Source organism: Struthio camelus, chromosome 8, assembly GCF_040807025.1.
Source record: "Struthio camelus isolate bStrCam1 chromosome 8, bStrCam1.hap1, whole genome shotgun sequence".
Taxonomy (NCBI): Eukaryota; Metazoa; Chordata; class Aves; order Struthioniformes; family Struthionidae; genus Struthio; species Struthio camelus.
The window spans coordinates 32,497,422-32,517,550 of NC_090949.1; the positions used below are offsets into that span (position 1 = coordinate 32,497,422).

At 45.7% G+C, this 20,129-nt stretch overlaps 2 protein-coding genes across 5 annotated transcripts; one reads left to right on the plus strand and one right to left on the minus strand.

Annotated features, from left to right (window-relative positions):
• The first annotated feature begins 28 nt into the window (after positions 1–28).
• LRRC42 (leucine rich repeat containing 42) lies at positions 29–8,428 on the plus strand. 3 transcript variants are annotated; one of them, XM_068953199.1, is made up of 9 exons: positions 39–105; positions 1,254–1,313; positions 2,045–2,532; positions 4,617–4,748; positions 5,815–5,933; positions 6,972–7,060; positions 7,147–7,260; positions 7,418–7,502; positions 7,935–8,428. In XM_068953199.1, exons 3-9 carry the CDS (start codon positions 2,060–2,062, stop codon positions 8,189–8,191), a joined length of 1,269 nt encoding a protein of 422 aa, XP_068809300.1. In that variant the 5' UTR covers positions 39–105; positions 1,254–1,313; positions 2,045–2,059; the 3' UTR covers positions 8,192–8,428. The 3 variants fall into 3 exon arrangements, with proteins under 3 accessions (XP_068809298.1, XP_068809300.1, XP_068809299.1); XM_068953198.1 differs by having other exon boundaries at positions 41–105; positions 1,251–1,313; XM_068953197.1 differs by lacking the exon at positions 1,254–1,313 and having other exon boundaries at positions 29–105.
• A 1,225-nt stretch (positions 8,429–9,653) lies between these two features.
• LDLRAD1 (low density lipoprotein receptor class A domain containing 1) lies at positions 9,654–19,642 on the minus strand. 2 transcript variants are annotated; one of them, XM_068953205.1, is made up of 8 exons: positions 19,538–19,642; positions 16,578–16,760; positions 15,555–15,709; positions 15,112–15,166; positions 13,186–13,326; positions 12,372–12,509; positions 12,021–12,149; positions 9,654–11,162 (listed from the first exon to the last, which is right to left on the minus strand). In XM_068953205.1, the coding sequence occupies exons 3-8, from the start codon at positions 15,573–15,575 to the stop codon at positions 11,017–11,019; spliced, it is 630 nt and encodes a 209-aa protein (XP_068809306.1). In that variant the 5' UTR covers positions 15,576–15,709; positions 16,578–16,760; positions 19,538–19,642; the 3' UTR covers positions 9,654–11,016. The 2 variants fall into 2 exon arrangements, with proteins under 2 accessions (XP_068809306.1, XP_068809305.1); XM_068953204.1 differs by lacking the exons at positions 15,112–15,166; positions 15,555–15,709; positions 16,578–16,760; positions 19,538–19,642 and having other exon boundaries at positions 13,186–13,620.
• Between the last annotated feature and the right edge of the window lie 487 nt (positions 19,643–20,129).

Genomic DNA, 20,129 nt, shown 5'->3' on the forward strand with positions numbered 1-20,129 from the left:
CCCCCCCCTGCTCCCAGCAGGCCCCGCGCGGTCCCGCCCCGCGCCCGGCGCTGCGGGCAGCGGCGGAGCCCCGGCCGGGCGGCGCGGCGGCTCCTCGCGGGGCAGGTAGGTGGCGGCGGCGGCGGCGGCCCCGGCCCGGCCCCCCCCTTCCCTCACTCCCCCCCCCCATCCCCCAGCCGGCCCTCGCCACCCCGCGGCCGATCCTGATCCCGATGCCCTGGCGCCCCTCGCGCGGCACCGCAGCCCTCCGCACACGGCGGGCGGGACCCCCCCGCCCCCGCCCCCCCGGCTCGGTCCCTCCGACCCCGGGCAGGCCTACAATCCCCCCCCCCCGCCCCCCGGGCAGGACCACATCCCCTCTGACCCCCCCCCCCGACAGGACCACATCCCCTCTGACCACCCCCCCCCGGGCAGGACCACATCCCCTCTGACCCCCCCCCGGGCAGGACCACATCCCCTCCCCTCCCCCCCCCGGGCAGGACCACATCCCCTCTGCCCTCCTCCCCCCGGGCAGGACCAGATCCCCTCTGCCCCCCCCCCCCCGACAGGACCAGATCCCCCCCCTCCCCTCCCTCCCCGGGCAGGACCAGATCCCCTCTGCCCCCCCCCCCCCCGACAGGACCACATCCCCTCTGACCACCCCCCCCCGACAGGACCACATCCCCTCTGACCCCCCCCCCGGGCAGGACCACATCCCCTCTGACCTCCCCCCCCGACAGGACCACATCCCCTCTGACCACCCCCCCCCCGGGCAGGACCACATCCCCTCTGACCCCCCCCCGGGCAGGACCACATCCCCTCCCCTCCCCCCCCCGGGCAGGACCACATCCCCTCTGCCCTCCTCCCCCCGGGCAGGACCAGATCCCCTCTGCCCCCCCCCCCCCCGACAGGACCAGATCCCCCCCCTCCCCTCCCTCCCCGGGCAGGACCAGATCCCCTCTGCCCCCCCCCCCCCCCGGGCAGGACCACATCCCTTCTGACCCCCCTCCCCGACAGGACCACATCCCCTCCCCCCCCGACAGGACCACATCCCTGCCCCCCCCGGACAGGACCACATCCCCTCTGCCCCCCTCCCCCCGGACAGGACCAGATCTGCTCTGCCCCCCCCCCCGGGCAGGACCAGATCCCCTCTGCCCCCCCCCCCCGACAGGACCAGATCCCCCCCTTCCCCTCCCTCCCCGGGCAGGACCAGATCCCCTCTGTCCCCTCCCCCCCCAAGCAGGACCAGATCCTCTTTGCCCCCCCCCCAGCAGGACCAGATCCTCTCTACGCCCCCCAGCAGGACCAGATCTCTTCTGCCCCCTTGCTCCCAGGTAGGACCAAATCCTTCCCCCCCCATCCCCCAGGCATGACCACATCCCTGCTGCCCTCCTGCCTCAGGCAGTACCGGATCCCTTCTGGCCCCCTGGGCTTGCCTGAGCTCCCCCTCTTCCCCCCCAGCAAGACCCGATCCCTGCACCCTTCCCCAGGCAGGACCTGACTCCTCAGCCCCCCCACCCCCAGGCCAGGGCTGCAGCAGGGGGCAGCGGGGCCCAGTATCGTCCCCAGCTGCCCCAAGCAGGTGCCAGCCCCACCTGGTCTCATTGGGGAAGGGGCACCCGGAGCCTGCCCACCTGCCACCCTCCAGGAGCCCGGCCTGGAGGGAAATCCCCGGCAGGTGCCGCTGCCCGCAGCAGTCAGCCATCAGCCTTCCTCTTCCTCCTCCTCCTCCCCACCACGCACAGCCAGGGCCACGGTGCAGGGCCCGCTGCCCCCACAGCCCCCGGTGGGGTCCCCTCGGCGCCAGGGCAGCGCTGCGCAGCGTGGGCGGCCCGGTGCGGGCTGCCAGTGCCAAGGCCCTTTACGTCCCTGCCAGCCCTGCGCTCCCGCTCGCCTGGCGCGCACGGTCGGACGCCCCCCGGCACACGCAGCCTGGCCTCCCTCGCACTGCAGGGTCGTGGGGCTGCGTGTGCGTCGGGCATCGAGGAGAACTGCCAGGGTCCTTTCCCGAGTAGCGTTTTCCTTTGGGGCTACCCTTTACCTGTCTCCCGGTTTGTTTTTGCAGACCTGGACGAGGGGAATGTCTTACTGCCTCCACTCAGAACGCCATTTGGATACTGGGCCAATATACGTGCGTGAAAATGGGAAGCTGCACGTGGTAAATCAGGGTACAGGCAACATACGGAATGACATCCCCAAACCAAGATCTTTTAGGCTGTTTTCCAAAGGATTCTCTGTGGAGCTTTGTATGAACAGGGATGACGATAGGGCAAGGAGGCAGAGGACTGATCATTTCATCTTCACGTACACTAAGGAGGGGAACCTCCGATACTCTGCCAAGTCTCTCTTCAGCCTAGTGCTGGGTTACATTTCTGACAACGTTGATCACATTGACTCGTTGATTGGTTTCCCAGAGCAGATTGCTGAAAAACTCTTTTCAGCTGCAGAAGCAAGACAGAAGTTCACAGAACCAGTTACAGGACTGAGAGCGCTACAAAAGTTTACCGAAGCGTATGGCAGTCTGGTGCTGTGTTCGTTATGTTTGCGGAATAGGTAAGTGCATCCAGTAACGAACGCCAGCATCTGCTAGTGCTTTTTGCAAGCATGCTTCAGGTTTCCCTTAAATGATCTTCTCTCAAAAATAATACAAAAAATCATGGGCCTTATGACACTGCCTAATTCTAATCAAGTGACCTAAGCCTTGACTCAATTCTTCTTGCTTCCTTTTGTCCCATTTTTTCCAACAAGCGTAGCAGATAGCTGTTAGTGTCGTTCTAAGATACAGAAGCATAGTACAGGTAATAGGCTACTTCCATGTTAACTACGGTGGGATTTTATTTAAAATATTAAACCTGCAACCATTTAAACAATAATAATCAGCGCTTGCATAACAACTTATGCGTTTAATACCTTCTCAGGAACTTCATGGGATGTTTTTGTAATTGCTGTTTACAAGCATTTCAGCGTACTTAGCTGACCATACAGATAAAATACAGCTTGACAAACTGTCCAGGTTTGTTTACTCTGAGCTTACTGTCCCATTTCATTTGGGGGGGGGGAGGGGCTCAGCAAAAGATACAGTCTTGTGATAGGCTTTGAAGACAGACATGTTTTAACTTAGTTTATTGTGGTATCTATCCCCATATTTAACACACACTAATGGGGTTGTTCTGATTAGAATCCAGCACCATTTTTCTGTCTTATCCTTGTCTGTGTTTTCTCTCAGTACAAGAGAGACCTGCCATAATTTAAAACTGGGTATGTTTTTAAAGCTTTGCTCCTACTGAAGTCCTTCCCAGTAATACAACCAGTCTATCCTCTGTCTGTACACTGTAAAAAAAGGGATGGTTTATCCTGTTTAAAAATCAAAGTACAGACATATTCATGTGAAGTGCCAAGGGTGTTTTGAGCAGAGTAGGAACGTTTGATCAGAGGTCAATTATCCTTTGTTTTATCCTTTAAACCTACTCCCTTGCTATCTTTAGTGCAAATCCTTTTTATGGACTTAATTCAGGAATGAAGTTACCTATGTCATCTTGTACCATTACAGGAAGCTGCGTTAAGTATTGAAACCCAGGAAAAGAGATATTAAGGCATTTTCTGATGAATCTTAATTCTAAAACAGCCCGCTCTTCTCTTCACACACCTTCTGAGTTAATATTATCTATCAGGAATTATCTTCTTGCACGCCAGCTGTACATACTGCCTTCCACATAACTGAATTGCATGACAAAGGGATGTGGTGGGGTAGTTTAATAGGCTCTACTTGCAATGGGAGGATATTTTAGTCCTCCCCTCACTTGCATGGGCAAAGAGGTGCTTCCTGGAGGGTGCAAGTCCGTTAGCATCTCTCATTTCAGCACTGAAGCTGTTAGTTTTCCTCAGGGATTGTCTTGCCATGCTAAATACAGGAGAAATCGGTGAGGTAGCAAGTGCAAGCACAGGGTTAGTGCCTATCTATTCATGCCATTCTTCAATAGTCTGTTCCCATCTCTGAAACACCTACTGAATAGTTCCAGCACAGATGTTTGTGTGGCTGCAGAGTGAATCAGACCAGGGAACCAACCCAGCTAAAAAAATAACCTGCTGGGTAACCATTGCCAGGGGTGCAGTCACAGCTCTAGTTGGAGTCCTGCAGGTGTCCTGTAAGACACTTGTCTCTAGTGAACTGTTTTACCTGCAGATGTAAAAAGCAATTTTTACCCTTTGGTAAGCAATGCTGCTACATCTAGAGACGATTTTAGCACCGGATAGATGCAGTCTTGTTTACACATTGGATATTGAAGAGGAGCAATTTGGGAAGTTAAGATTTAAGATCAACTAGAATATATAGCCCATGTTATTTTGAAACAATCTGTAAAGAAGTCCCTAACAGCAGTGTTTGCAAGTTGATGGCTAATTCCTAGTCCAGTAGTTTGAGTCAAAGCAGAACCATGATGTTGGTTCAAGTAGAAGGCTGGGAACTCAGATGTGTTGCGTGGAGACTGCAGCACAGAAAGGCAGTTAGGACAGCTGGCTAATTTCTGGCAATTTTCACATAGGCATTAACGTGAAATGACAGCAGGATGCTTGTGACAGTTGAGGATCTAGGACCCTTTTTACATGTCTAAACATGAATGGCTTTTTGCTCTTTACAGATATCTGGTCCTCTCTGAAAAGCTAGAAGAAATTAAGTCTTTCCGGGAGCTGACTTCTTTGGATCTCTCCTGTTGTAAACTTGGAGATGAGCATGAACTGCTAGAACATCTCACTAAAGAGGCTCTGTCTAGGTACTGATTTCCTGACATATAATTAGTGATATTTTCTTTTCCCATCACTATGCAATTCAAAGAATCAGGCTGCAACTCTCAGGAAAGTTTCATAGGCAGCAAAGTACAAGTGTGAAGGTTTTGGTTCTTCATAAAATCTGTTCTTGAGATAAAGTACAGAATTTGTTGTACACAAACTACAAATCTCAAAAGGCCCTACAAATGCACAAGTGTAGAAGTATAAATTTACTGTCTCATGTTTTTAAATCAACTTCCTATAATCTCAATTTTCCATGTTAAAAAAATGCATCTTGAGCATTTCCAACAGCTTTAGACTTCTACTTCCTTTTTTTTTTAAAGGAAAAGTTTATCAGCCAAATTTTTAACTGAACCAATGTGCCAGATGATGATTGCCGCAAGCACTAGATTAAATATTTTGTTAATTAACATTTAGAAAATAATTAGGTAATTTTGACTGATACTAAAGTTTGACAGGTAAAAAACTGTGGAAATCAATAGGCAGGATAATTGCTGCTAATTAACAAATGTCATGTTAACCTAAGACTTTGATGCATTGTGAGTCAAGATTTTGTCTTGAAGTGCTCTGAAAACATGTTTTATTTTTTTCCTCTGAGGTTTGTTCATCTATGTCATAATAGCTCACTGTATACTTCAATATCATTGCCATATCTCTTACCAAATCTGTCCTCTCTTATTTTGCCAACTATTTTTCTCTTTTTAGTTTTGAGTCAAGTTGAGATTGGCAGCCTTGAGTTAATAACTTCAATTTGTAAAGAACATTACTGTCTGTGAGCCACTGCTTGTGCTCTAGGATTGGTTTGTCATTGGAGCGTTAGGAGTAGCTAGTTGAGAAACTGCTTCTGTTGAGCTAGTAAAGGGAACATAAAAACGTTTGTTAGCCCTACCACAACCCAGGCTTCTTGTTTGGTGCTTTTTATTAATACTAACCAAATAGTAGACTGAAGGCTTGGCAGAGAAAGAGGCCAGACTTTCTACATAGACTTCTAAGACATTTTGCAAAACCATCTAAAAATTTGACTATTAACTATGGATTTGTATTTCTCAGTGTAAAAAGGCTCCTCCTGAAAGACAACTCTTTATCAGATGCAGGCCTTCGGAGAATGACAGCACCAGTACGAGTATTGAAAAAGGGACTCGAGAATCTTTTGGTATTAGATTTGTCTTGTAAGTGCATCGTGGTTTAATATTAGAAGCAAGCTGTACCCTTTTAAATTAAGAACTTTTCCTTCTTAATATTGAAGAAACACAATCAAGAACTTTTCCTTCTTACTATTGAAGAAACACAAGCAATTTAGTGATTCCCATGTGCCAAGTACCCAACCCCAGGACCCAGCTTTCCAGAAGCCAGAGGTTGTACCTATCGTCTCAGCCTATTGCCACTGAAATCAGTCTTACCACTGAAGTAGGAGAAACAGGGCCAGGCTTCTAGCTGGCATAAATAGAACACTTAAAGGAATATCTGTGCAATCCAAAACAGATTAAATTTAGCCATTTCTCTTTCACTTACGAGACTGAATAGTGGATTTTAAGTGTTTTACCACTGTCTGGTAAGATAAATGGAGATATCATGTTCTATGGTAGTTCAATCTTTGTTTGACTATTAGGCATGTAAACTTTAATACAATTGCTACTGTGCTGTTCATTCTCTGCCTGGAAAGCAACAGGATTTTGGGGGAAAAATTAATATACGTAACTAGTGACTGTACTATGATACCTGCACAAAGACATTCCAGTTAAAATTATTTAAGTAACATTCATTGGGTGCTTGTACTTGCAACCTCTGCAGTTTCTTGAAAGTAACTTTTCCTAGAGTGCTTTTGGAAGCTCTGCTTGTGCGTCTGTTTACCCATTCCTCAAAATGCTATTACAAGTCGCGCTACAAAACTGATACATCCTGCAGCTCATGCCGGAAGGTTTACCATAGCATGCATTATTAGCATTTCTGAAATCCAACAGACAGGCTAGCTTCCACTACTGCTTGTATAAACATTCTGAATAGTTTGAGGAGAGCTATTATAAAATTTGTATTGTGATCATTAGAGGAAAAAAAAATTTCGTCTCACTTTCAAAACATGAAGCGTATTACAAAATGGCCCAAAACCCCCTTGTTTAAATATTAACTTTTAGAAGAAATAGTTTCTTGGCATCATGACCATCTTTCTCTACGTCCTGCAACTCAGCTAACTTTACTTGACTCTATAGGTAATCCTAAAATCACGGATGTGGGGATTGGATACCTTCTTTCTTTCAAGAAATTGAATTGTTTGGATATTTCTGGAACAGGTCTCAAGGTAAAGGAAAGCTTCTGTCCAAGTTTACTGGACAAGCATAACCAAATGTTCTTCCCCACTTACTGTTTTATTTCTCTTTTTACAAGGATGTTAATGCAGTCATTAAGCGGATCCAGATGCAGATAGGCCTCATTCATTCAAAAGTGCCTCTGAAAGAATTTGATCATAGTAACTGCAAAACAGAGGGATGGGCAGAGCAGGTACGTGGTTTTTTAAAATCCATTTTACTCTCTAGAAATTGTCCTTGTGTGGCATGAAGTCACCGAATAGTAAAGAATAAGGGATAGAGTTGTTTCCATGGTATTTCTATAAGCTTTTTAAAAACGCTTCTTTTAACTCCTTCAAATTTCATTTCAGACAGTTCTGCAGTGGGAGCAGGCAGTTATGGAGGCCATCAAACCACAAGAAAATTTGAGATCCAGAACAGCAGCTCTGCGCTTCTGTATGTACTGCACTGAGTAGCTTATTATTTTGGACAGGGAATCTTTTCATACATCATTACACGTATGAGATGCTGTCTGTACCAAGAAACTTCAGCCATCTGTGGAACAGTATTACAACGTGTGTGTTTTTTCATTTGTTAGATAGGTGGATAACTCTCTTAGACAGCATGACAAGAGGCTTAAGGCCACATTTAATAACAGAATTTTGTTATTTAAATAACAAAAAGATTGTTTTTCTCCTTAAATTTCTAAGTACAAAATAGAAATGTTCTTTTCCCTATTTATATTCCAGCAAAGCAGTCTGCATTCCAGGTTGGCATAGTCAAAGCAATTTGCAACACAAACATGCATTTTTCAGAACAATTTTGTTTTGACCAAATCTGAACTTGATCTTTTCTTCCTTTTTTTTTTTTTTTTTCTCTCCCCTGTAGATGGCAAGACACACAGAATAGAGGAAGTAGTCAAATGCAAGTTGGTGGAGGCAGAAACAAAAGCTTCTGGAAACTTGCAGTTTTATAAGGAAAAAATTCCAAATTGCCATTTACCTTTGAAAAAGGAGGTTGCAGGCAGCCAGGAATTAAAGAACAGTAAAAAAAGAGGTTTGGCTGAACAAGAGAGAGAAAGGACTTCCAAACAGAAGCATCTGTGCCTCACTGTGGAGGACTGGGATTTGTTAAATACCTACTGACTCAGAAAGAAGTGGGTCTGTCTTTGTTTTCTTGCTGATGACAGAATTTAGACATATTGAGAGGGAGTAACATAAAGGAGACCAGCATTGTTAAATCTGGTTGCTGTTCTATACTAGCGAGTGAGTTGCTTATGCTTGGGGAGGGGAGGGCTAAAGTCAAGGAGAAGGATAATGATACTACTGTATATTTTCAATACATAATAATTTTTCAAATAAAGTTTTTGTTGTCATCCTTAAGTCATTCTTCTGACACATATAATTCAGAAAAATGGTTGGTCCTATGCCACCTCCTCCTCTCTTGCCTCCTCAAGGACAGGAGGCTAATCATTGCACCTCCTGATGAACAGGGTAGAGGGGTTTGGTTTTGGTGACGTTGAAAACATTCTAGGTGCCGTGGTCCTCAGCCTAAAGCCATCACTTGGGCAGCGAGCACAACTGCACTGTGCTTGTGAAGTGCAGTGGGACTGTAAAGGTGCTGGTAATTATATAAACGTCAGCCTGTAAGCACAAGGCTGTGCTCACAGAGCTCCAACAAAGGGCAGAAGCAAACAGGTTAAGCACAAGCCCTGGGGGGAGGGAGGCAGAGAGGCGGTAGCCCCCAGGTAACATGGTTATTGCAGAAATACCAAGCAGAAGTCCCTTATCTCCCTCCTTTTAACCCAGGAAACGAAAGCTGAAACTGGGTTACTGTAGAGATTAAAGCGTACAGCTATAATATACCCTCAGTTTAAGCAAATTCACCTGCACTTTAGAGTCTTCTGTGGTTTACAACTTGTTTTCAGTGTGCATGCACGTCTGCAATGTCCTAACTGTATTTCACCATCTAAAAGCATTCAGAGAAGTGTTCACTGACGTATACTTACTTCGACAACAGACCTAGGTACTCAGAATCATTCTGTGTTGGTCTGTTTAAAGCCAGCAGTACAACTGTAAGGCTACATTTGTTTGCCCTAGAAAGCACGCAGGGCAAGAATTCATTCAAAACTGACCAAGGTGCTCAGTGCCCACAAGCACTAGGAAGCACCACTCATTTCACTGTGCCCTTTCAGGCACAGTTTACTATAGGTTTCCTCTACTAGTGCTTATTTAGTGGGTATCTTCCTTTTATGCAGTTGTTTGTCATACTTCAGCCGCAACCAGCCCCAAATCAGCTTTGTTGAAATGTTAGAAGACTGGCATTTTCTAGTAAAAACGTGCTGCTCTCATGATTTGATTTAGACTAGAAGCTTGAAAGTGAGAAATGTTTACTTACAAAACTCATAACCTCTCTTCTGAGCTGCAGCACTAAATACACTGCAGTACTGTTTTACAGACACAGAAAGCAAGGCATCCATCCTAGCTAGGTATGAAAGAGAACAGGTAATTAAATACAGATTTAAAAGGTTCCCATAGTACCTGTTCCATTATGCAGAATTGTTACCATCTCATTCAAGATGAAGTATGAGTCAGAATACAGTAAAGCTATTTTTAAAAGATCTTTCAGATGTACAGCTGTATCCCAGTTACAAATTAGAACAAACATTCACAGTTTATACAAGTCATAGCGACATGTCACATTTCAGATCACAGGACAGAGAGGAAATGAGTGAACTGGTTTTTATATTTAAAGATACGTGACCTGGGTTGGTGGTGGGAAGAATATTGCCTGAAGTTTATTTTGGACTTAGAAAAGCGTGTGCGCTCACAATAAATGTTTCTCAGACATGATGTTTTAGACACAAAGTTTTTCAAAGGAGCAGAAGACAACTACATCTTTCTTAAATTTCAGTGACATGTCTGTATCTAAATCCTGAGGACTGCTTCGAAGGTTTGCCTGACTGATCCTACTCTACTCGCACAGGAATTAAATGAGTAAAGAATGGATTCCATCATGCCCCACAGCCACCCCAGCAGCAGATGCGACACTCAGCTTTCCCCTGCTCACCACTCCAGGACAGTGACTGGCCTTTTTTTTTTTAGCTTTTTCCTTTCTCACTCTAAACTCAGGGCTAGACAAACTCATGTCACTCAACTCCACTTGATTTGCCGTTCAGGATAGGTTTCAATGAACCTTCACAGTCCCTTCATCTAACTCCCTTCAAAGGCACCAGGGTTTCAATACAGGAGAAGCACCTCAGCCAAGATTGGCCAGACACAAGTATGTCCGTGTTGGCAGCAGCTATTAAACAGTCTCCGTCCCGCACACAACCAGCTGATGTATTGAATCTATGTTGCCTATTTTAAATTTATATTTTTTAATCTCTCCCCCCACCACCCCCCCCAATTCCAGCTAGAAACAGTTTTACAGCAACTGTGGTGCTGGCTAAGCTTCAGAACTGGCATGTTTTTAAACTCTGTGAAGAGCACAGGGTCTGTGCAACCCAGTTTCACAGAGCTGGGAGCTCTGAAGATGCTAAGGAAGCTTCTTTCATGGTGACAGTCTTCCTCATCTAGGCTGTAAGGAAAGAGGATTTGCAGAGAGAGGGAACTAGGGTCATTATTACTCGTGTTTCCTCATTTCTTTCCTCTCCCCGAAAGGTCTACGAGAGGGCCAAGACTCTGTATTGAGTGCTTTGTCTCTCCAGTAGAAAAGTCACGTAGAAAAGACTCACCTTCACATGACCTGTGAAGGTGTCCCAAAATTCATGTCTAGCCTGCAGCACTGGTTACCAAGGGCAGCACTTCTGTCCCTTTTTAGTGTTGCTGCACGCCTACTAGAACTGCTGATCAGGTTATGCTCAGGTTAGAGCTTCAAGAGCGGGTGCCAAAGCAGGAAGACAACAAGGCTTTAAGGTGACAATACAGAACGTGCCCTATGGTATCCAACATTTCTCAGTGCCAAAATTTCACGGTTTGCAGATATACTCATCAGACCAACTTGCACAGTGCTGGATGTTGTCCCGGCACAGTCTCTTCGGGATGCAAGTGCAATACTCATAGAGCACGGGGGTGCAGCTCCACCACTCAGATCCACAAGGAGGGCAGGCAGCCACTGGGAGGGAGGAAAAACAGGGATCAGAAATGTTTCTGCATCTGTGAACTTACCACAGAGGATGCTGACTTGATGCTACTTCTAGAAGACAATCAGGGAGCATGACACTACAATGACCTTGCTGGCACACATGCCATGCTAAGAAGAACAACTAGCTGTAATTTTGTTTTTAAACAAGCTATTCTTGAGAAAGCTGCTGATACACATGGGTCTTGACTGAGGTTCAAAACCACGAGTGATTTAGGCACAAACCTACTGCTCGTTTCAGTGAAAGGTGCATCTAAATGCCCTAGACAGCGTTCACTATACGCACGCAGGTACGTTCAGTTCTCTTTGGCCCCTAGAGACATACCTATCTCCTGGCCAAGAATCAACAGCTAGTTCTGAATTATTGCTGCTGCCTACAGTTAATACCTCAAGATAAAATTGCTCTGTAGTCAGCAGTCACAGAGGAGGAATGACTTAGGGGGTTGGGAACAAAGTTTGGAGCTTTTCCCCTCTCAGTTGCTAGTCTGGCAGTGGCCAGTTGCTGGTAGTGGAGATTATTTTGGTGGCCATTAATTCCACATGCTGGGCAGAGGGGTGCTGAACAAGACGATCCCACAAACAGTGGGCTTGGCGGAGAGGAAGCCATAGGCTCTCAACTCCAGTTTTTCACACCGAGTCCTTGATAGCTGACATGAGGGAGCCCACATGCTGCTTACTCACGTCCTAGGTATTTTTCTTATTAGAGGATGACACCAGTCTCCAAGGTGACGTTTTGTAGTGCCATCAATGAGCTCCATGCCCTTAAAATGCTATCTCAGTCAATTAGCAGAGAAGGTCTTTTGCCTAATGGTAGCCAGCAGACAGACTTACAGCTCTCCATCTCATCAGAGCAGTCCCCGCAGTCATTCATCCCATTACACCTCTGATCAGCGTAGATCCAGTACGTAGGGTTACTGCAGCGGAAAACCAGGTATCCTGGAAGGCTACTGGGCAAGTCATCTATAAAGCCAGACACACAAGACACAAGCTGAACTCCACAGGGCACAGATCAATCTGTTGAAACAGTGACCCTAGAGCCCAGACAAAGTCTCCCAGGTTTATCTTGCTCACGCATGAAGCTAGAGATGAGAAGCAGGACTACAGGGACGCTAGGCACTCTGAAGAGCTGGCTCACTGTAGGAAGAGCACCGCTGTGAGGATGATCACAACAAAACTGCTCACCACAGAGTTTCTCCTGCTCATCCTCTCCATTCCTGCAGTTCCGGATTCTGTTGCAGACCTGGCTGGCTGGGACACAAGTCACTCTGTCATCGCACAAGAAGCCTGTCTGGTTATTAGAGGCTACACAGAAACGGTTCACTGAAGGGAAAGCAAGAAATATTTTATTTTCAGACATTTCCATGTTCGCACACAGTATGAGGAGCAGATCAAGGAGAAGGAGGGGGATTTCAGAAATTCATTTGTCATTCCAGAGACAAGTTCTGGCCCCTGGTTATCTCCAGTAGCTTCACAGCAGACACCAGCAGTCTGAAACATGATTGTACCACCCAGAGTTACTGCTCACCCACTGAGTGGAAAACTGGAGAAGAGGAATGGACTGCGGTGACTCAGGCTGCCCAGGGCTGACACAGCCGTGCACAGCCCCTCTCAGGCTCTTTCCTTCTTGCTGGTCTGCACAAGGAAGCGCATCTTCACACACCACAGTCCCACATGGGGACACTGCCAGAACATAGCATAAGGGAGGAAAAAACACACCAGGAAGACTCACAGGGAAGAAACCCATTTATTCCTGTGAAATACCAAGGCTTACAGCATCTCTGATCTGCCGGGTTACTGAAAGAGCAGAGGAAAGCATAGACTCTCTACATTTGCCCAGCAGCTTATACTCTTACCAGGCATCGCTTCTAACAACCACTGGAAGCAGGACTGGGGGCTAGAGGGACCTGCGCTCTGACCCGCTATGGCTCTTCTCAAGTAAGATCGTTTCCTGCCCACCTCTTATTTATCAAAAAATAATGAATCACAGGAGACCAACCTGGTGTGCGTGGCGGGAGTCCCAACGTGACCGCCAAGCCCACGACAGCTGCGACGGCAGCGAGGACGAGCAGCGCCACGGCACAGATGCAGACACACCTTTGGGTGCAGCCCACGCAGGCGCTGCCTGGCCGGCAGCAGTCTGTGGGGAGGCAAGGAAGCAAGACCTGGGAAAGGCTCCTGGGGGATCCGGGAGTGCTGAGCAGGGCTGGGGTGTTTTGAAGAGGGAACGGCATAGGAAGCTGTGAGGGTGACATTTTAGGGGGCTCTGCGCATGGGACTGGCGATGTTAGATACCTCCTCATAGGAAAGTATATTTCTCGTACTGCCAAAAAGGTCTACTCTACTTTATCAGAGCAGGCACTGGGACGTAAAGCAAAAACAGAGCACTTCTGTCAGAGAGCTTACAATTTTGTTGCAGCACCACAGAAGTAAAACGCCACAAAAATCCCTGCTCAGCAATGTGAGTAGGTCAGCATTACACAGGCACTGCTGCATGAGAGCTGTATGAACTGGTGAAATGATTCAAAGGCAACAAAGTGCGGTTCAGGCTGCAGCACCTCCTTCACCCAAACTACTCAGAGAGCAAGATGAAGAATGCTACTCTCCAGCGCTACACTGCAAGACAACGATGCTGTTTTCACAGGGGAGAGCAGCTGAAACACAAAGCAGGTAAGAAAGCTGGTTGGTGGTGGCTTGGAAGAGTGCCCTCCTAGAGTCCAAGGCAAAACGCTCCAAGAGGTAGAATCTCATTTTGCGGCACCATGGCTTTTTGCTCCGACTAGGACCGCCAGTCTTGTCTAACGCTCCCTGCAAAGAGGCTTAATGATCAGTTCAGAACACTGAGAACTGGTTGCAGAGCAGCCCTCCCCCTCCCCAAGACCGCAGTCATCACCAGGGTAAAAAAGGTAACAGCCTTCCAGGGAGCCTAACCTTAAGAAAGTTACATACGTAAATCAAGCAAAATCCGGAAGTGAAAGGCCAAAACCACAGTTATTGCAACACAAAAGCAGCACACATAAGAGCAAGGCTATCCTGATCTCAGCTCCCTGCAATGTTAGCGCTTTGTGTTTAAACCCAGCATTGTGCTTTCTTGGATTCCTGCTTATTTCTAGAATAACAGGAAAAAATGAATTTGATCATCTGAGAAACACCTGCAACTGCGTAAGGCAACCTTGTATATACAAACTCATTTTTTATATTTCTGAATATAAAGAGCTTTGACCAAAGAGTTGCAATTTTTGCCTTAACCGTGTTTTCTATTCACCTACTTGCTCTACGTTGTACAAATATAACTAAGGACAGAGCCTTCGGCTGCACTGCAATAGGGTTCTGGCTGCAGTAGCCATACTCTCCTTTATGTTTGAACAGGAATCAAATGCAAAACATTTCAGCTTAGAAAGATAAGCAATGAATGACAGGATATCTGCGTCTACAAGACAATACCTTTGACCACAAAGCAGAGCAGTTGCAAATAGGCTTTGAGTATGAAAATAATGGAACGATGAAATGCTGTTGCAACTTGATATACAGGTTTGCTACTGACTGTATTTGATCTCACCTTCTCATTCTTAAAACGGACAAGATCTGCTGAAGTTTGGCTATTAAAAACACAGCAGGCATACAGAAAGCCTGCATGTTCATCATGAGCCTTTTCTGTACCCAAACAAGATTACGTATCATGCTACTATACAATACCGTAAGACTGCCAACTCCAGGCCAGCAACAAGTAGCTTACTCTATTAATTTTATACTCTGGCTATTTCACTATAAGCAGCAAAAAAACAAACAAAACCCCAGTCTCAATAGATTATAAATAGAGCCTGGATTTTACCTATATATATTTCACCTATTTATAGGCAGAGAGATTGTTTCTATTGATTTACACTTCAGCAATAAAAATACTGTTACGCATTTTATTCATTACCTCTTTCTTCAGAGAAGGACTTTGTTGAATCAAAAGTAGCTACATCAACATTTCTCTAGAAGTAAAGAAATAAAACATACTGTTAACAGAAGCAGCACATGGTAACCAAGCAATTTATGTTTTTCTAGTGCTTGTCATCTTACACAGGAATATATGATACCTCCAATTATTTTTTACATACAAACAAAAAACACTTCACTGGAAACGTGGCACAGATTTGATTCACAAAGCAATCAAATTACCTTTTAAATCTCAGTCATCCATTCATAAAACAAGCACTAATTCAACTCCCGCACTTAATACTTTTATATCAAATTAGGTTAAGTAGAAACAACTAGAAATCTCCCAGAAACAAGTGACAAAGAGACAAACAACATTACCAAGAATACATACACCTCAGGAAACAGTCGCATGTAAGATTTTTCCAAAGAGCAGGACTATACCTGGGGGTGAGTTTTGTTCATGCTTCATAGAGCTAGAGTCCTCACAGCAGAAAGGACCACAGGGAGTTTTCTGCAGCCTCGCCTCGAATCCAGCCACGCTGCCAGGAAACCCCAGCTCTGACGTGAGCCAGCATCGGCCTGCATACTGCAGTTACCTGGCTACAAAAAGAAACAGAAGTAGGAAAGCAAGTGTGCTACTGTCCAGGCATGCAAGGCAGCAGGAGGGGACAGGAAAGGCAGTATCAAGTGCTTTTCTCCAGCTCTGGTCAAAAGCAGTCCTGATGCCTCTGGTGTGACACCTTGTGAAAGCGATGCAAAGCCCCTGACTCTCCCTTGCAGGTCTGTTTTTCCCTGCTCCCCTGCGCACAGATCTTCCCCAGCAGCCGGGGCTGGGAGACGGCACTGAGCAGTCGGAGGCAGCAAGGGAAGGTCTCAGTCCTGCCCAGAGTATCTTGACCGTGCATCCCTGAGGACACAGGCTCTGCTGCTCCACCACGGCAGAGGCGGACCCAAGCTTCCTGGGCCAGGGCAAGGCAAAAGCCATTTTCCCCACACACGAGGGGCTGTTCTGCCAGAAGCATTGCCCAACCGTCGCTGAAACTGAGCTAAGGAGCCCTGATGAGGGGCAGAACAAAATGGGACAAATTCTCCTTCCAGCAAAATCACTTTTAAGGACAACTTTTCCTTGGCCAGCGAAAACTATGTAAGATGCAGAGAGGGTTGCAGGTAGCTGCTCACCTCTCCTGGCTCTGACTCTGCTTCACTACAGAGAATAGGCAAATCATGGTTCCAGATGCTGAGAACCCCTTCGCCACTCCTGACACCGATTAGAAAGATGAATGCTCGATGCTCCTGGAGCCCAGGCTCACATCCCAACTGATTTCATTCACCTTGGTACAAGTCAGAAAAGCCCTCCTTCAAAAGGAAATGCAATGAAAGCTGAAGAGAAATCAGATCATCTTCATACAGAAGTCTCCTCTCTTTCTCTCCCCCTCCTCCCCAAAACCAGACTAACATACTGACCTCATAGCAACGTAAGCTTAGACTCCTGCGGGATGATCAGATCTCAGCAGAGTTGTGCAGCGTACAACCAACTGGAGTAGCTTCCCCAGCTGGGGAGCGAGCACAGGCATAGCAAGTTCTCCAGAGTCATTCCTTTTACTCGCATAGTTGAATTTCCAGGCTTGCAGTGGATCTGAGGTCAACCTGTAGATAACATAACTTACAAATAGATTAAAGCCTTCCAAACTGGCTGAAGGTTTTACCACAGCACATGCAGAGGGGAATTTGCAACTTCAAGGATAAAATGCCACCTACAACCTGCTTCACCATGCCAAGTGCCTCCAAGCTGTTGCTGCCTGACAGGTCACGACTCCTCTCTGAGCATCAGCTAAACTAGGTCAACATAACTTTGGTGGTAGCAGAGAAGTTGGCACTGAGGACCCCTGCCCCAATTCAGCCTCTCAACAGCACAGTAATTATTGTCCAGGGCTAAAAGCTTAAAATCCGGTCCCCAAAAGGCTGGCACTAAATTATAACTTGCAGAATATGGTCAGAGGGAAGAATACCAGCTACACAAGCATACCAAGGCCCCAGACGTCAAAAATATTCAGTAGAATGGTTTAAAGAAATACTCCATGCCATAAAGCACCAGCTTGTGGGAGGCAGTCCCACCAAGTACTCCAGGTACCTCATGCCTGCCTCTGATCTGCTGAACTGCGTCCTCATCCATGAAAGGAACAAATAGTTGCCTCGAATGAACTGATTCAAAGCACCAAACAATACCCAGAATAGCAGGACTTTTTCCTCCATATCCCTCTCTACTCCCAAACATGCAATCCATGCAACTGATTATTTAGAAATAACCTTGAAGTAATATGTGCTTCTTGACAATGGTGCCTGCCAACCCTGCACTTGCCTGTTCGCTGACCAGCTAGAATTAAACCTTTAGGAGTTCCTACTTCAGCATGGCAAGACCAATTCACCCACAGCAGAGGCTTCCCATAGGAATATACCATTGTTAAAACTTTGTGCTGGGAAGTTCTCCTGTTCAGAGGGGAATATCGGGCGAAAATACCAAAACCTGAGTAGCCAACAACCTGTGACTCTGGGTGCCCGCTAGATTATGGAAGAATGACAGACTACGGACTAAAACCTGTGTACCTTAAGTTCTGTTTCTGTTTAAAGAGGAAGTTTAAGTTTCTAATCTGTTTTGATATAGCAGGAGTATTTTGAGCCTTCAAAAAGTTTATTAGGTGGTAGCGAGTTTGGGATAGTCCCATGTAACAAGGTCAAGCAGGCCACCTACCCCATACCAACAAAGAACACATGGAATGATTCCAGGATAAGAATTACAAGACTTGGAGTAAACAACTCTGAGACAAGTATCCATACGCCCTGACATCCTCCAGTCTATTTTCTACATCCAGATTTATCAAGTTCAGCTGTAACCTACCCAATACTTGCGTTTTAGAAGAGAGTTAAACCACAGATCCAAAGACTGCTAGCTCAGAAAAATGAGAAGCCCTTCCCGTACCAAGAACGAGGTAACAAACCCAAACAAGCCCTTCTGAAGTACAGAATCTTTGCCTAAGATCACAGAAGTGGAAGACAGAACACAGACTATGATATCCAGTGTGAACGAGACAGACTGTCAGTTCCAGGGCCTTGAAAAGAAACAGAGAAGCCACGGCTATTTCTGCCAGTAATGAATTGCACATCACGTATGGCAGATACCTCACTTGCGTCCAGATGCCTCCACCTAAAATCTGATACAAGTTCAAATGACCACATGCCTAAAGAGAATACAAAATGTTTTCCTGTTGCAACTTCAACACTTTAAGGCCCTTCATTTAAACAGTGGTCTGTGGGGAAAGATTAAACCCAAATTACAGCCTTGGAAAACAAAGACTTCAGTTACACATTAAGTTAAACATTAAAAAAAAGTCAATCTATGTTGTAAAGACAAATGCCAAGATACTTTAAATATTCTGTTTAGGTTAGATATCCTTAGACACAGTTCTATTATTTCAGCCTAAGTAGTATCTGATCTTACTACAAGAAGATACTTTGAGAAGAGCTAACAACTACAATACTTTCCAAATTCTTTAGGCTCTGGCTCACTCTAGAAACAGTAGTGCCAAGTGACAGATTGCTACAGGCAGACAAACAGTTCCCTGCGACCTAATAGCACATTACTGAATCACTGCCTTGACTGTATTACTTAGTTGAAATGTCATTACAGAGCGGAAAAAAAAAGACAAAAGACGTAAAATTTTTTTTAGATCCATTTGTTGAGCTTTCTCCATTTTGTTGTAGAGGTGTAGGCAGATACAACTCCAAATAAAAACAGAAGTTGTTTAACCCAAATCTAGGAATTCAAGCAGTATTTTAAGTCAATCATTTTGGAAGACAAGGGAAAGTTTCTTATTCATGAAAGTCATCAACGTAACAGAAGCTCTATTATACACTTTTAAAGCAGGCAAATAGCAAGGTTTTCATGAAGCTATAAAATGCTCCTTCCGCAACTATATATAACAATAAGAAAAAAAAAAAAAAAAACACTCCCAATATTTTTAGCAGACTCCAGAAACATTTACAGTGTTAGTTATACAGTCAGAAAAAACAAGGGGATTGCTCAAGTCTCTCCTGGAAAGTCAACACAGAACAACTTAGTGCAACAAATACCAGCAATAATCACTAAAGCAGAGCCCATACCTACCAATTAATTTTTGAACATCCATTGCATAAATTGCACTTGATACTGCTTGAAGCAGAACACTGGCACTCTGTACTGCAATACGATTGTAGAGTGAATTTTGCAGCATAGGAGCAGAAGTGTATGTCTCAGAACTGAATTATTACTGCAGGCCCACCACTGTATCATGCAAGTGAACAGTGTTCTGAAAACATCCTACAACCCATTTTCACAACAACATGCATGTTTGAGGCCTTTGTAATAACGCTAGTATGCACAGAGGTACCTGTCAAGGGCTGCTGACACCGACATTTCCGGGCCATCATGTTGTCACACTGAAAGACAATTTAATGTCCAGAATTTAACAACCATTAAAGACTTCAAATTATAATTTCCGCATTTTGATATAAGACTGGTTAAAACAACCATCTCTCAATATCTTAAGCGTTATTGACAAAAACTGCTCGAGTGCATCCAGGCTGCAGTTTTTAGCAGCGCTATATAGGCCACTTAATGGACGTTCCTGCATAATGGACCCTGCAAGGGTCCATCATCTACAGTTACACAACCGTCAGCATTACAGCTAAATAAGCCATGATTATTGAACCAGTTTTGACAACAACAGAACAACATACTGTATCCTCCAGAATCTCTAAAGTACAGTTCTCACCAGTTCCTCCCCTAACCTTCGAGGGCTTTCTCTAATCAACAAAGTATTTCCATGACAATGAGTTGAGGATCATGAATTTTAGCCAGCTTTCAAACACATACAGAGACATTACAATAAAACACATACATCCCCAAATTGTGAACGCTATGGCAGCCAGCATATACTAATCTTATTAAAGAACTGCAAAAAATATATTAGGTATCTGGGG

What these genes read in the sequence shown, in the direction of transcription:
- LRRC42 (XM_068953197.1), top strand. Translation starts at nt 2,060, where the DNA reads ATGTCTTACTGCCTCCACTCAGAACGCCATTTGGATACTGGGCCAATA. An exon ending in TCGTTATGTTTGCGGAATAG is followed by an intron (nt 2,533 to 4,616) that starts GTAAGTGCATCC and finishes TGCTCTTTACAG; the next exon opens with ATATCTGGTCCTCTCTGAAA. An exon ending in TTTCTGGAACAGGTCTCAAG is followed by an intron (nt 7,061 to 7,146) that starts GTAAAGGAAAGC and finishes TCTTTTTACAAG; the next exon opens with GATGTTAATGCAGTCATTAA.
- LDLRAD1 (XM_068953204.1), bottom strand. Translation starts at nt 13,489, where the DNA reads ATGAGGAGGTATCTAACATCGCCAGTCCCATGCGCAGAGCCCCCTAAA. An exon ending in TGAGCAGGAGAAACTCTGTG is followed by an intron (nt 12,150 to 12,371) that starts GTGAGCAGTTTT and finishes CTGGCTTTATAG; the next exon opens with ATGACTTGCCCAGTAGCCTT. An exon ending in CTCTGATGAGATGGAGAGCT is followed by an intron (nt 11,163 to 12,020) that starts GTAAGTCTGTCT and finishes CCTCCCTCCCAG; the next exon opens with TGGCTGCCTGCCCTCCTTGT.